The 15,168-nt window shown below is 31.1% G+C and overlaps 2 protein-coding genes across 2 annotated transcripts; one reads left to right on the forward strand and one right to left on the reverse strand.

Moving 5' to 3' along the window:
• Positions 1–4,536: 4,536 nt before the first annotated feature.
• On the reverse strand, positions 4,537–13,120 carry LOC143057140 (ubiquinone biosynthesis protein COQ4 homolog, mitochondrial-like). The gene is made up of 6 exons (XM_076230382.1): positions 12,961–13,120; positions 7,557–7,697; positions 6,838–6,934; positions 6,104–6,206; positions 5,386–5,609; positions 4,537–4,725 (listed from the first exon to the last, which is right to left on the reverse strand). Exons 1-6 carry the CDS (start codon positions 13,070–13,072, stop codon positions 4,563–4,565), a joined length of 840 nt encoding a protein of 279 aa, XP_076086497.1. The 5' UTR covers positions 13,073–13,120; the 3' UTR covers positions 4,537–4,562.
• A 5-nt stretch (positions 13,121–13,125) lies between these two features.
• On the forward strand, positions 13,126–14,880 carry LOC143057141 (uncharacterized). The gene is made up of 2 exons (XM_076230383.1): positions 13,126–13,646; positions 14,729–14,880. The coding sequence occupies exons 1-2, from the start codon at positions 13,186–13,188 to the stop codon at positions 14,814–14,816; spliced, it is 549 nt and encodes a 182-aa protein (XP_076086498.1). The 5' UTR covers positions 13,126–13,185; the 3' UTR covers positions 14,817–14,880.
• The last annotated feature ends 288 nt before the right edge of the window (positions 14,881–15,168 follow it).

A 15,168-nucleotide genomic window follows, 5' to 3' on the forward strand; every position in this document is an offset into this window, starting at 1 on the left:
TCTCTTCTATTGCTATTCTTCCTTTAAGATTTGGTTTCTGTACACCAGAAATTTTTATGTGTAACTAATTTTATGCAATAGAGATTTTACTACAAAATTAACCCTTTAGGGAGCTACCATTCGATTTTTATAGGGGGGCTAGGATGAAATTTGAAAAAAAATAGGCAGGTCAGGAGTTTTGAGTAAAAAAAAAGGCAGGATGAGACACTTGCAAAAAAAAAAAAAGTCAGGACGACAATTTAGGTAAAAAAAAGTCAGGATAAACTAAAAAAAAAAAGGCAGGATCAAACAGAGTGAAAAATAAAAAGGCAGGACAGAGATTACAGCTAAAAAAAAATGCAGGACAAAAATTTTCATCCTAGCCCCCCCCCTTAAAATCAAATGGTAGCTCCCTTACTAGTCATTGAAATACATTGTACATGGCCATGAAATGTGAATAAGGAGCACAGCCAAGATTTAACTGCCCTAACTAAGGCTCAAACTGCAAAATTAAGAAATACAGTATTTTTATAGTGCATAATATTTCGAATATTTTTAAAGGTTGTATATCATACAATAACTGTCTTTTGGTGAGGCAAATATTTTGTTTTATTGACTTTTGAAAAACTGATAATCACTGAGGCCAACGACCAATTAAACCACATATTCACAAAAACAAAAGGCAGTAATTGTTTTATTCCATATTTTGAGAGAAATAAATGTAATGGAAGTTATATACCAATACCAATTGTTCATCAAACGTTTTTTTTACCAAAATTGTTTTGTGTGGTAACTATACCTTTTCCGCAGGTGAATATTATTTATTCAAAATCACAGTCATATAAAAAAACCTAATTGAAGTTTTATCAATATGGAGTAAATTACTTTATCATCATGATCAATCAAAAGGGTTTTTTTTTCAAACTTTAAAAATGTATTATTTTAGTTAAATATAGAGAAATGAAATTGATATAGAACCATTACAGCAAAATGATCAAGTAGATTGTGGAGTATATTTTTAACTTAATTAAAAGTTTTAATTTGATAGTTGCATTAAATACCTGTGAATCTAATATTGCATTACAAAATTCATTTATTAATTGACAGTTTTGTTATAAAAGACTATTTTATCAGAATTTCATTACACTGGCACATGCAGGTGCTTTGAAACAGTTTCAGGAAGGATCATTTATGCTTTATTTTGTATAATTATATAAGAGCAGCATAAAAGGTCACATTAGTCTGGGGTGCTATGCCATTGTATTGTTGCCTTATGAACACACCCTTTCATTGTTAATTGTATATTTGTAAAATTTGTACATATGTATATTTTTTAAACCTTTATAAAATGCATTCGAAATCACATCTTTCTGTATAAAAATACGAAAATGTTTACTTTGTAAGGATGTTTGCTTCTCTGTTTAAGTCCTTGAAAATTTGGTGGAAGAGAATTCTCTTTTTTTTTTTTTATTCTTTTAACATTGGCACCTTTTTTCTTTGAAAAACTAATTAAAACTAATTTTATAAAATTTTCAAAAATGGCCTTTAAACTTTATGTAACTAAAGTATGAAAAGAAAAGTAGAGTTAAGACGGAATTTTTTTTTATGACACTTACATAGAAAAAAACAGAAGATTTCGAATATACATATGACATAAAGTAAAAAAACAAGAGTAGGGAACATCCTTAAAACATTTTCAAAAGTCATGTGATAAACCATGTAGTTGGTTTTAATTATAGTCTTTCACAGTATTATATCGAGTCATTTAAAAATTGTGATTTAATGTTTTTGTATATTTTACACCTATGTAAATTAGAATGATTTAGCTATTACATAAAATTGATTTGTACTGAATGTATTATTGCGAACCCTATCATAGTTTTCCATAGATTCACCTGCAAGTTACCTGTCCATTTAAACTTTTGTAAGTTCTATTGTCCCATTTAACAAATACAACAGGTATTGTTCTCTGTATAGTTTATTTGATGGGACCTTTAAATTTCTTCCAAGAGAAATCTATCACTCATTGATTAATTTACCTGAACAAAAAATTGAACTGTCAATGATAAAAATACATGTACAAATAATAAATAAGAACTCCTGTAAAACTGCATGTGGCATTGTATTTATTCAATATCAATAATACATTTTAATAGTTTCAATATAAACACTGATTCAAAAATTAAAAGCTGATTTCTGATCAAACTTTTGTATAATTAACCTACCTATAGGAAGGTTAGCTTGTCTAAGGGGGATTAGTTTGTTCATACTTCAGTATTTATGATAGTAAATGAATCTCAGCCAAGTGTGCATTGCTATTATTTAGTTAAGTTAGTTTGCAAAATAAATTTCAAAGTCATTTTCAAGATTTCAAAATTATTCAAGATGCAAAATTAAAAGCGTTATTTTTAATCAATTTGGAATCACTTATTAACAAAAGATTCCTAATTTTACACTTGGTTTACCCCTATTTAGCTGAAAGAAATACAATTAGAAAAAAAATATGCAAATATGTAAACCAACTAATTTTTGCAAGCAATTTTGTGGTGTTGAGTCTTATTAAAAGAGGACAAATAAATCATTGTACAAATGTTACTTTTTGGTCTTCCCTTACATAAAAACAGAAAGAAAATTATTAATCTATTCAGATACATAGCTGAGAAATCAACATAAAAGGAATAAATTGAAATGAATAACTATTTGTGAAAATAAGTTGGTTTACAGAATTTGAAAAATAAACAAAAAACACACATCCATACACCTTGGGCATCTATTATATTGATTTCTGTCCTAATAAATACACTATTGACATCCTTTCATGAAAACATAACAAAACCTCAGTTTTGAATGAAGAATAAAAAAAACAACCAGGGTATATTGAACAATTACAAGTGTATTTTCATTTATTTGGAAGAATTTTTTTTTACTCAGGTAAATTAATCAATGAGTGATAGATTTCTCTTGGAAGAAATTTAAAGGTCCCATCAAATAAACTATACAGAGAACAATACCTGTTGTATTTGTTAAATGGGACAATTGTAGTTACAAAAGTTTAAATGGACAGGTAACTTGCAGGTGAATCTATGGAAAACTATGATAGGGTTCGCAATAATAAGGGATATGAACAAGTTCTAGAGTAATTTTTTTTCAGAAGGCTGCTTTATAATAAGTTTTTATTTAGAATTCAATGGCTGTATTTTTAATATGATAAAATCAAAGATATTTTATTACAGTATTATGAATCTTTGGAACACTATGCATATTACTGCTTATAAATCAGAAATCTCAAGTATATGAAATAAATAAGTTATGCCACATTTTGTTATTATTAATTGACAAATTATCATATGAAATACACTGAAATTTAAGAGCCACTTCAGTTTCCTCTAGCTGTACCTGTCATTGGATAGTGATGTCTGTCCTCGATGTAACTATATAATTTTCTGAATCCCTAATTAAATAAACAATGAAACTAGTACGTATAGTAATGAGACTCTGCCTTAAGGTGGTACCTAAACACTACAGGGAGATAACTCTGTAAAGTCAGCTAAACGTTTTAATTACATTGTGTTGTAAAAGGACTATTAAGCTTCTCAATGATCAAAATTGGTGTTTGTCAAATTGCTATATCAATGTAATTTTTCTGACAAAACGGTTGGTTCAAAAATTTTTTAATTGTTATATTTTTGTCAAAGGGTCAAAGTAAATACTTTGTCAAAATTTTATGAAAATTAAACGAGCCAAATTAATTTTAGTGAAAGTGTTGGGTACCACCTTAAAATACACTGACAATGCCGTGGCAAAACAAAACAATGCACAACATAGAAAACCAGGCTGAGCAACATAAACTTACAAAAAGAAATAGTTCAATATAATTGATAATTGTTTTAGAATAAAAACCTCAAAAAATTATACTAAAACCCATGTTGCTTTAATTTGAAGAAATAATCATTAATTTTGTGTACCAGTACAGAGGAGACATAGAAAAAACATGGTACAAAGTTGTTAATGTCTGTGTCATTTTGGTCTTTTGTGAATAGTTGTCTCATTGGCAATCGTACATCTTCTTTTTTATACAGGGAGATAACCCACAAAACAAAAAGGGTTTGGTTTAAGAGGGCTAATAAATATTGATTATCTTGTAGACCTGATGAAAAAAACAAATAACATTTGAGGGAAGAAAAAAATGGCAGAGGTAAAAGAACAAATAAGTATGTGTCCATAGTACTCCAATTCCCCACTCACACTATCATTTTCTAGGTTCAGTGAACTGTGAAATTCAGGTCAAAACTGTTATTTGGCATTTAAAAAAAGAAAGATCATAGCATAAGGAACATGGGAACTAAATTTCAAGTTGATTGAACTTCACAATTCATCAAAATCTATTCTGACAAAAACTTTAACCTGAAGCAAGACAGACTGACAAACTGATGGAAAGAGGATACACAGGCCAAAGACATTATGCCCCTAGGCGAGCATAAAAATATTAAAATAACAGATTAAATAACAGAGGAAACTCATTACGTCATCATTAGTTGGAACATCACAATACATAAATACAATTGGATGAAATATTTATTTTTCTATTTATTTAGTACAGGAGCTGGTTCTATATTTAGTTCATTTCGTAAGTCTGTCAGATTTTGTTCCCAGTGTTTCTCCCAATATACAGCCATTAAAAACTTGGAATTAGTTCCACATCTGATGGCCCAGGGTAAGTATGTACTCAAATATTGCTGTCTATTTCTGAAATGAAAAGAAATACCAAACTAATTATTTATTTTTTTCTGTAAAATGATGTTAGAAGTTATTTGTATAAAGTTATGTCCATTTTGCATAAAATATAATAAAATTATAAAACTTATATAAACAAACAGTCTGAATTAATTCTAAATAAGAGTTTTAATATGGAAGTAAACTTCTTTGTTAACACTAAAAAAAAGCCTAACATATTGCCTAACCTAATCATTTATAAGTTCTAAGTTATTACTTTATAAGTGGATGTTGGTAGTAACTTGGTACATATTAAAATGTTTAAACCAACTGCTTTTGCTGTTAACTGTCATAAGTCAGGAATCTGATGTTCAGTAGTTGTTCTTTGATGTGGTTCATAATTGTTTCTTGTTTTTTTATATAGATTAGAATGTTGGTTTTCATGTTTGAATGGTTTTGCACTAATCATTTTTGTTAGGCCCTTTATAGATTGCAAAAGGCTCGGTGTTGAAGACAGTACTTTAACCTATTATTGTTTACTTCCCTTACAAATTGTGACTTGGATAGAGAGTTGTCTCATTGTCACTCATACCACATCTTTGATGGTTCATTCTAGTCTAGACATCAGTATCTTGGATGTCTCTTTTTTCATTGAATTATATCTGTTAATACAATGTATATTAATGAACTTACATAGGACCTAATCTCAGAGGTCCAAAAAATGCTCCTAGTGCACACATGGGCAGTCCTGTTTGAATAGCTTCCACCCATTTCACTGCTACTTCTCCTAACATATGAGGAGGCATTCCCAGTACAGAGTGAAATAAATCATGTGTTTGTCTATACCGTAACATAACATATTTTAATTCTGGATCATCTACAAAATGTACAGGAAGTCTTGCATCGGGGGAGAAACCCTGAAATAAACAATTTCCTTGTTTAAGTCTAACATTTCATATTTTCAGTAATTTCAGACATTTTATATCTTATGGCATCTTTAACTGTATATCTTTTAGGTTTCAGTAAGTTTTAATAATAAAGCAGGTAAATTTGGCTAAAAATCAACAGCAAAATATCATAATAGGCAGTGGAAGATATATAAAAGCTGGCAACTCAGAAAGGGGGAAATTAAAACACAAGACTCGGAGTAAAGAGAGTGCCAATCCATCTGTATTTTAAAGAACCCTTGCAGCAACTAAATTTTAAGTAGCTGCATTGCATAACAAAAATTATGTCTTTTTCCAAATATATATTTTCTTTTATTATAATAAAAAGACTAGTCTTTTACTAAGCAAAGATTGATCAAACCATATTTCAGATAAAATCAGACATTCAAAAGAATCTGCATGGTTTTCATTTGAGTTAAACTTATTTCAAATCAGTTCATAACATGTTATTACATTGAACTTACATTTTTACTGAGAAAATTGTAGTATTTTTTACCAAAAGTGTCATCTGGTAAACTCCCTAAGTAGTCTATAGATAAAGTGGATGTATTGATTTCTGGCTCTTCTCTGAAAAATATTTGTATAATAGGCATATAAAATTCTAAAAGAGAGAATAGTATTTTACCATGTTCAACAATATCTAAATGTTTTGTTTGCTTTTTTATTTGTTATTTTTGAATACCATATGTCGGTGGGAAAAATTGTGTCTCATATTTGTTGTTGCCTTTTTACCTATGAATGGCATTATAAGTGCTTTTCCTGAGATAAATTGTTTATTTCCAAGTACTTCTTGAAAATTTTGTTCATACATATTTCATAGTATGCTAACTCTTATACAAATATTGACTATGATATCCTGTTTTTTCTGCTGAATATAAAATTAAGAAGATGTGATAAGATTGCCAATGAGACTTCTCTCCACCAGAGACCAAATGATGAAGTAGTTAACAACTATAGGTCAATATACAGCCTTCACCAATGAGCAAAACCCATACTGCATAGTAGATGTGAGTTAATTAGTTCCCTACAGGCACTCTGGCTACCTCCTACAATAAAACTGGCGACCAGGATATAGCCAAAAGTGGAGTCAAACTCAATCAATCAATTAATCTGACAGTAATACATAAATTCTTGTTAAAACTATTGATTACAATGATAACAACGATTAAAGCGATTACAACAGCATAATGACCCTTACTCAATTATTTGTCTTCCAACAGGATCTTCCAACATTTTCTGTTTCATTTTCTTCAGAGCAAAATATCCTGTTGTCTCCCCTAGAGTGGATATCATATCTGAAATTACAAACATTAATTTTAGAAATAATTTTAGAAATAACTAAATATTACATCTATTTGATAATCAGATTTATCTACTAGTATTTTAATGCTCTATACTATGAAGGTGTAACACCATTATAACACTGTTTGTCACATTAGATGAATCATTGAAGGCCTTTTGGTGACCTTCTGTTGTTGTCTGTTATGTGGTTGGGTTGTTGTCTCTTTGACACATTCCCCATCCCCATTCTCATTTTTTATAGATAATTTTCAAAATAAATTAACAAGTTAAAATTGATGTTTCATGATCCAACAGCACTTTCAGAATTTTGATGATCATGAAGGAATTCTGAGGTTTTTCTGTGTTATAAGAGAATTTTAGATATTAGAGCTAAGCTTTTGATAGAAAAGATTAAAAATTAAATCTACTGAGTGATTTGTTGGTATGAAAACAAACTTAAATACATCCTCTAAAAAGGTTATACATGTAGTTGGAGCTTAATGAAGGTTGGAAAATCTATGAGAAAATCATTCATCTTTTTGGAGTTTAAAGGGACAAAAACTGTAGAAAACTCAGACTTAATTGGAGCTGACATTTACTAGTTTTTTTTAAACCAATGTATGGCAAGTTTCTTACCATCTCTTCTCGGATCATATAAAGACATTGCTGCTGATCCAGCTGATAATAAAACTTTCTGGAATAATGTGGTAGGGATGTGTCCAGGATAAAGATCATCATACTGCAGGGCTCTTTCTTCATCAGGTTCTTGTTCCTCTTCTACAATTGACAAATGGAAAATTAAAAAAGTAGATACTGCTAGTTCTTAAAGAAAAGTACAAGGTGCAGAACAATGAAATACATGTATATGACCATGATGATTTTAGTATTAATAGCATTATTCTGCAGTGTTTAATAAAACGCTAATTTACTGTTAATAATAAACTGTTTAGGCTTTCAATTTCGAGTACCTGTACCTTGCTTCTACTTCTGCTTCTGTCAGATATTGGTCACAATTAAATTATGAACAGATAATACTGCCATGGATTTGGTGTGCATACTGAATCACCCTCTCCCGCTTAAATTTTAAATTTAGTTCAGTTTTAGCATCAAGGTTTTAAAGGCTTCAACAGAAGGTGTGAATACAACCACAAGAGATAGAGCATTCTTATCCCAGATGGCTTGTGAAGAATGATTATTTTTTCAATTATCAAAGCATTTTGCAAGGATACAGTTGCTTAGAAAATATTTATATAAATTTAAAGACAGTGATGCCTATGAAAAGTTGCATATAAAATTTATTAAAGAAATCTTGGGAGTACACTGTAAGGCCTCGAATGATGCATGTCGTTCCGAACTTGCAAGACTGCCATTGAAAAATAGGATAATGTTATCTAGCATTAAATTCTGGGATCATTTAATCACTTCAGAAGGAAGTTTAGTTCACCAAATATATAATGCTACAAAAAAAAGCAACCCATGGGTTAAAAGGTTAAATATTATTATTCAAAACTTAGGTTTATCTTATTTGTCAAATGATAACCTTACTATTAAACCCCTGTTTGGTTTCATAAAACAAAGACTAACTGATCAGGGTTTTCAGGAACAACATGCAAATATTTCAGAATCTCCTAAATTAATTTTTTTCCAGAGTGTCTACAAAATTAATGAACGAGCAGGTTATGTTGATGCTTTAAAAAATAGATCAGATCGATCATCATTATGTAAATTAAGAGTTAGTGCTCATAACCTTGCCATTGAAAGAGGAAGATATTTAAAAATGCCCAGAGATCAAAGAATTTGTGAAATTTGTAAAAGTGGCGAAATTGAAAATGAACAGCACATGTTGCTACACTGTAGCGGTTACTCCAGTATTAGAGAGTCTTTTGTATTAAAAATGTTTAATATTACTGGAAAAAGTGTAACCACATTGTGTGATAAAAACATAATAAATCTTATACTTAATAATACATCTTATAAGGCACTAAAATTATCTTCCTCTTTCGTAACAAATTGTTTTAATGCAAGAAGTAATCTATTGTAATAGATTTTCATTATACCTTTAATCGTTTATTTACATATATATATATATATAATTGTTTGTATTTTACTACCATGTATAGCAAATTGTTTATCCATTCGGTCATTACCATTTATTAAGGTCTTTCCTTTCTTAAATGGAAAGACCTTACTGTATTTCGTTTGTTTATTAAGGTCTTTCCTTTTACTAAAGGGAAAGACCTTACTGTATTTCTTTTGTTTATTATTATTATTCTTCCGTTAAACTTTGACAAATTTAGCCGCGTTAACCGTAAGACGTGTCGCTTTCATATTCACACTTTGTATAGGTGTCATGAATACCTATCTGGAACTCACCCTGTGAGTCGAAATATTTTGTCGGTTCGGAGTAATCCCTCCGAAACCCAAAAACCTTGTTATCGTTCCAACACCATAACCGTAATAGGTAGAAAAAAAACAAAGGGTGAAATTTCTTCAGGACCAGACCTCGGTTCTTCGTTACATTTGGATCGAAAAGATTCAACGACTCATTGGTAGGGTTATGCCCCTATGAAAATTAACCGGTGTCGGTTGGCCACCAAAACTCAGAAACCGTAAGTCGTAGACACCTAGGATCTTCACCAATCTTCATCAATTTATGTATCTTTGAAAAATACCTCAAGGTCAAATTTGTATGTTGACCTTGACCTTTGACCTAACACCTTGTTATGGGATAATCTCAGAAACCATTATACTTACAGAAGTTTTAAATAGTGGAAAATGTTTGGGTCATTACGGCACAACTTTGTTACATTTTGACCGAAGAGATTTGACCTTTTTTTAAGGGGCATAACACCTGTTTTAGGTTTCTGGAAAGACAAAATCATCTTTTACTATATAACCAAAGGTCCTAGACCCATGGGGTCTTCGGCAATGACATTGGGGACTAATGACCTTGACAAAGGTCAAAAGGTCAAAGGTCAAGGTCATGTCCCATATAGCGAATTTGGTGTTTTTAACCTTATTTAAAGGTTTTTCAGTGTGTTTTAAAGCTTTTCAATACATTCTACGTCTATTTGAACATGTATTTTACATTACAAAAGGAAAGACCTCTCAATTGTTCAAGAACAATTGACAGTTTAATTATTATTATTATTCTTTTTCCTCGTCCGTTTTCAAAGTCCAAAATCAAACAAAGTACGTAACATATCCAAGTGATCTTTGGTATCATGTATCAGGGGTATAATATCTATCTTGTATTAGAATAACCAAGGTTTACTGTTTACCTTATAGGAGTTATCTCCCCAATTACAAAAAACACTGTTATCGCTACTCCTCATAAACTATAAGACTTAGCGGCAAATGGTTTTTTTTTAAATGTTCCTTGCCAAAAGTTACAGCTTCAAATAACTTTAACCGAATCGATCCAGTGACCTATTATAGGAGTTTTTTCCCCTTGAATATTTAAATTTTCGATATGCATATAAATCTCATGAACCGTAAGTCGTAAAGACTGCGGGTCTTCAGATTTGAGTTCATTGGACCAAAACTTAAAAATATAGGTCAAGGTCAAAGGTCAAGGTCATATTTTAGATTTTTATAAGTTTTTCATTTCCCTATAATTCTTGAACGGTTATAGATACAAAAAAAAAAGGCAGTTAAAAATGATTGTTACTTCAAGGGGCAATTTTTTTACATTATGACTATATTGATTTTACCATCATGTAAGGGACATAACTCCCACTGAGGGTTTTTAAAAAGCCATTTTTAGGCAAAACTCTTAAACAAATAGTCCTTGACCCATAGGGTCTTTTGCAATGACCTTGTGGAGCAATGACCTTGACAAAGGTCACAAGGTCAAAGGTCAAGGTCATCAAATTATGTGGTTTTTGGCACTATTTAAACAGTTTTATGTGTGTTTGAATCCAAACCAACCAACCAACCAACCAACCAATCAATCATTTAATCAATTAATCAATCAATCAATCAATCAATCAATCAATCAATGTTTCCGTTTAATGTGTTTCATAAGGGATCCAAGGTGGTTTTTTTTGCTTGTTTTAATTGAGCCTATTAAACGTGTTTAACCAACCAACGTGTTTAACCAGCATATTTAACCGACGTGTTTAACCAACCAACCAACCAATCAATCAATCAATCAATCAATCATTCAATACATGTTTCCGTTTCATGTGTTTAATACGGAATCCAAGGTCTCTTTTTTTCGCTTGTTTCAAGAGACCCTGTATCAAGTGTTTAACTAATAAACCAACCAACCAACCAACCAACCAACTAATCAATAAATTTATTAATCAATATATATATGATATATTTATTTATGACAGTATAATTAAAAGAAAATGGAAGGAAAGACCTATCAATTATTCAAGAAGAATTGAACTTTAATTGTAAATGCGTTTGTGCCAATAAAATATTGTCTATTGTCTATAAAATCTTAGTGAGGCAAAGCCAAAGGTCTTATGCACATACAGCCTACTGCATGTATAAGAATACCTGTAAAATGCTATAAACTTCATTCATAACCAAAATGTCAAAACAGCTTCAACTTATTTTTCAATGTTAATTGAAAATGCCTCAGAGTCCCTTTTTTCGGTAATTTTATAGTCCAAATAATTATCACGTCTTGGAAGGCTATTTAAATGTTTTGCTTTGACGTCGATGTAAGGCGTCAAAGAAAAAAGAAATAAACGCCTTTCAAGATGTCATAATTATTTAGCATCGAGACTAATAATTATTGGCACTGGCTACGGTTACATGGAAATGTAACAATAATAAAAATATTATTGTTACATTGAGGACTAAATGCTGGAATGCATGGTTGGATAAGGAACAGATTATTTACGAATGTAACAATAATTATTGAGGCTACGGTTACATTGCGTTATTGTTACATGAAAAACAGCAATGTTCGATGGGACTAGTAATATGTACTAAATAATAAAAGTTGAAGACATTATCTTATATTAACAATACATACAAGTATAACATACAATTTTTTGATTTTTTTATAGTATGTCCTCCATGGATTCTGAAATCGGACTCGGACATCTCTTAAACTGAGTTTTACTATGCGTAGTGTTGTGAGTTTGTTTTTTCTACATTGGCTAGAGGTATAGGGGAGGGTTGAGAGCTCATAAACATGTTTAACCCCGCCGCAATTTTGCGTCTTTCTCAAGTCAGGAGTCTTTCGCTACATTGAAAACCCATTGGTGACCTTCGGCTGTTGTCTGCTCTATGTTCGGGTTGTCGCTTTGGCACATTTTCCATTTCCATTCTCAATTTTATACATGTATACAGAAGTTCACAGCGTTAGTTCACAGTTAGCAAACTTTGCTTTTGATGTATCAATTTTTGGTAAGTGCGTTTGTATAGCTGTATGGAATTTGTGTCTTGATATTGTTTCATTTTCGTTTCAAACGCATCCCATGCAAGATTTAAATTTTTCACCTAAAAAAAATTGGTAATAGGAATCTCTTCATCTTTTGTTCAAAGTATAATGACAGTAGTACGAGTAGGTGTGCAGTTAAATACTTAAAAGTGAAGTTTTCTCAGCCCGAATTTTCAACAACAAACCATTAAACAATATTTTTCGCCTTTGGCACTACTAATTTGAAGTAGTATCTTTAAGAACATCAAATCCATTAATACCTAAAACTATTTAAACATCATTTTTTGAATAATAATATTTATTATTTATTATTATAACAAGTATTATTTAGTAGACATAAATGAATTAAGCAACAAAACTATATAGAAGATTTAAGTTTAATAAATCTAGCGTACATTGCTGTTTTTCATGTAACAATAACGCAATGTAACCGTAGCCTCAATAATTATTGTTACACTCGTAATTAATCGGTTCCTTACCCAACTTTGCATTCCGGCAATTAGTCTCCAATGTAACAATAATATCTTTATTATTGTTACATTTCCATGTAACCGTAGCCAGTGCCATAATTATTTGGACATAATATACCGGTACAGTTATTTACGTTTATGTAATTAAAAAGTAGTTTACAAGTACCTGACGCAGTATTGCTTGCTGTTCCAATACAACATGTCTGACTAACAAGACGACAGCGTCGTTGTGTCAACTTCTGTAAAACCCTACCCCTTGTAAATGTCAAGCTACTCATTTTTGTTTCTCTTTTTCTACTTTCATTTGGTAATTCTGTGCATTGCGCGCATGCTCACAAAACCGGATGTTGCATGTGTTTGGGCTAAATATTAAAATGAAAGTACACTCAGCATGAATCCTGTAAGAATATCCTTCAACTGTTTAAGACATACAGCTATTAAGGAGGCAACTCATATGTGTAACAACAAATGCAACATAATTTTAAGAACTGTTCACACTTTTGGTTTAAAAAGTGGTATTCAAACAAGTTTGCAAGGTAGCAACTTCTTCAAACAACAATGTGTTGATGGCAGATATAAAGGAAACTTTTTTCCACTTAGGATATTGTGTTCACCGAGATATTACAGTAGTGAACAAGAGGATGAAGGACAAACACAATCAAATCAGACACTAGGAAAAATTAAAGGAACACTGCTCATGGCTTACAAATGTAAAGTTTGTGGAACAAAAAACCAAGAAACATTTTCTAAACAAGCTTATGAAAAGGGGGTTGTTATTGTCACTTGTAAAGAATGTAAAAGTAATCACTTGATTGCTGATCATCTTGGCTGGTTTCAAGATTTCAAAGGAAGGTAAAACATTTTTTTTTTTTTTTTTTTATTACTTTCAGTGAGGGTGGTAAAGGGTTATTTTCGTGCAACGTGATCGCCATTTTTTATTTCACGTTCAACGTGTTTTTACTTTTTTATTTGACGTTCATTCGTGCAAGACGGGTGCCTCGTTCAACGTGTTTTGCTTATTTAATTTTACGTGCATCGTGATTTCCAAAGTCTTATTTTGCGTGCTCAGTATTTTTCAAATAAAAGTCGAACACTTGGCAGGGATCGTCAATAAATACTTTTTTAAAAGCCGTAAACCAATTATATCATAAATGTGTATACTAAATCGGGAATATCATGTAAAACAAAGAGTTAATATATACAAGAAGACAGTGATTAGTCACAAAAGGTTCAAATAAAAGTATTTATTTTTCGTGCGACGTTCATTACAGAAATTATTTCACGTTCAACGTGAAATTATGTCTTATTTCACGTTTTTTTCGTGCAAGCACCCCCCCTTTACCACCCTCTTCAGTGCATGGCCCATTCTCAAAAGGGGTCTAAGTGTGAAGCAGGATTGGCCCATTTTTTTTAAGCGTGATACTTGAATTAAGTCCAATAATTAAGCGTGAAAATGGGAAACGAAGTCTGACAGGACACTGGAAATCACATGCGCTATTACATGTATTATGGCACCAAGAATCGGGATACAGGATTCTCACTTAACAATAACAGTTCGGGATGAGACCCCCCCAAAATAATAAAAAAAAATAAACATCAACATGAAATAAAGATTAAGACTACTCTTTATAAAAATACATACATGTATATGCCAGTGACGGATCCAGGGGGTCTGGGTGATGGACCCCCTTTTCTTTCTTTTAACTAGTAATGCATTTGAATGGGGACACATAGTTTAGTTTAGTCAACCCCTGATCCTTGCACATACATCCAAATAGAAAGATATCTTATCTAATATACTGTACTTACAGATGTTCTTTCAAATATAATGTTATGCATTTTCTTGTCTATTGCTTCAAGTCCTATTAACTGGCCATGCTGGCTGTCACCTGATATAAGCAATTAATTAAAATTGTGCTTTAATTCTTTTAAAGGACTATTGAAGAAATTTTGGCTGAAAAAGGAGAAACTGTGAAGAAAGTTGTGCTTGATGGTGGAATGGAACTGATTCCAAAAAACTAATAAAAATAATGATTCTTAATTGTGTATATATGTTTGGAAATAAATAAAATTGTTTTTAAACAAATATGTTTTTATCAGTACATCTCTAAAATTGAGTATGGAAACAGCGAATGTGTCAAAGCTACAACAACCAACCAATGAGAAGAAAACTGCTGGGTCATCAACACTAAAAAATCCACACATGGAGACAGAGTGTAATCCAAGAGTATCCCTGTGTATTATAATCATATTCCTAATCCATACACAAGTTTAATAAAAATGAAAATATATACTAAGAGGTCAAATATCTGCAACATGTACTAGGACAAGTAAAACTTGACTGTTTATCCCATTATGAATTTTCCATTTTTAT

Source organism: Mytilus galloprovincialis, chromosome 13 (genome assembly GCF_965363235.1).
Source record: "Mytilus galloprovincialis chromosome 13, xbMytGall1.hap1.1, whole genome shotgun sequence".
Classification (NCBI taxonomy): Eukaryota; Metazoa; Mollusca; class Bivalvia; order Mytilida; family Mytilidae; genus Mytilus; species Mytilus galloprovincialis.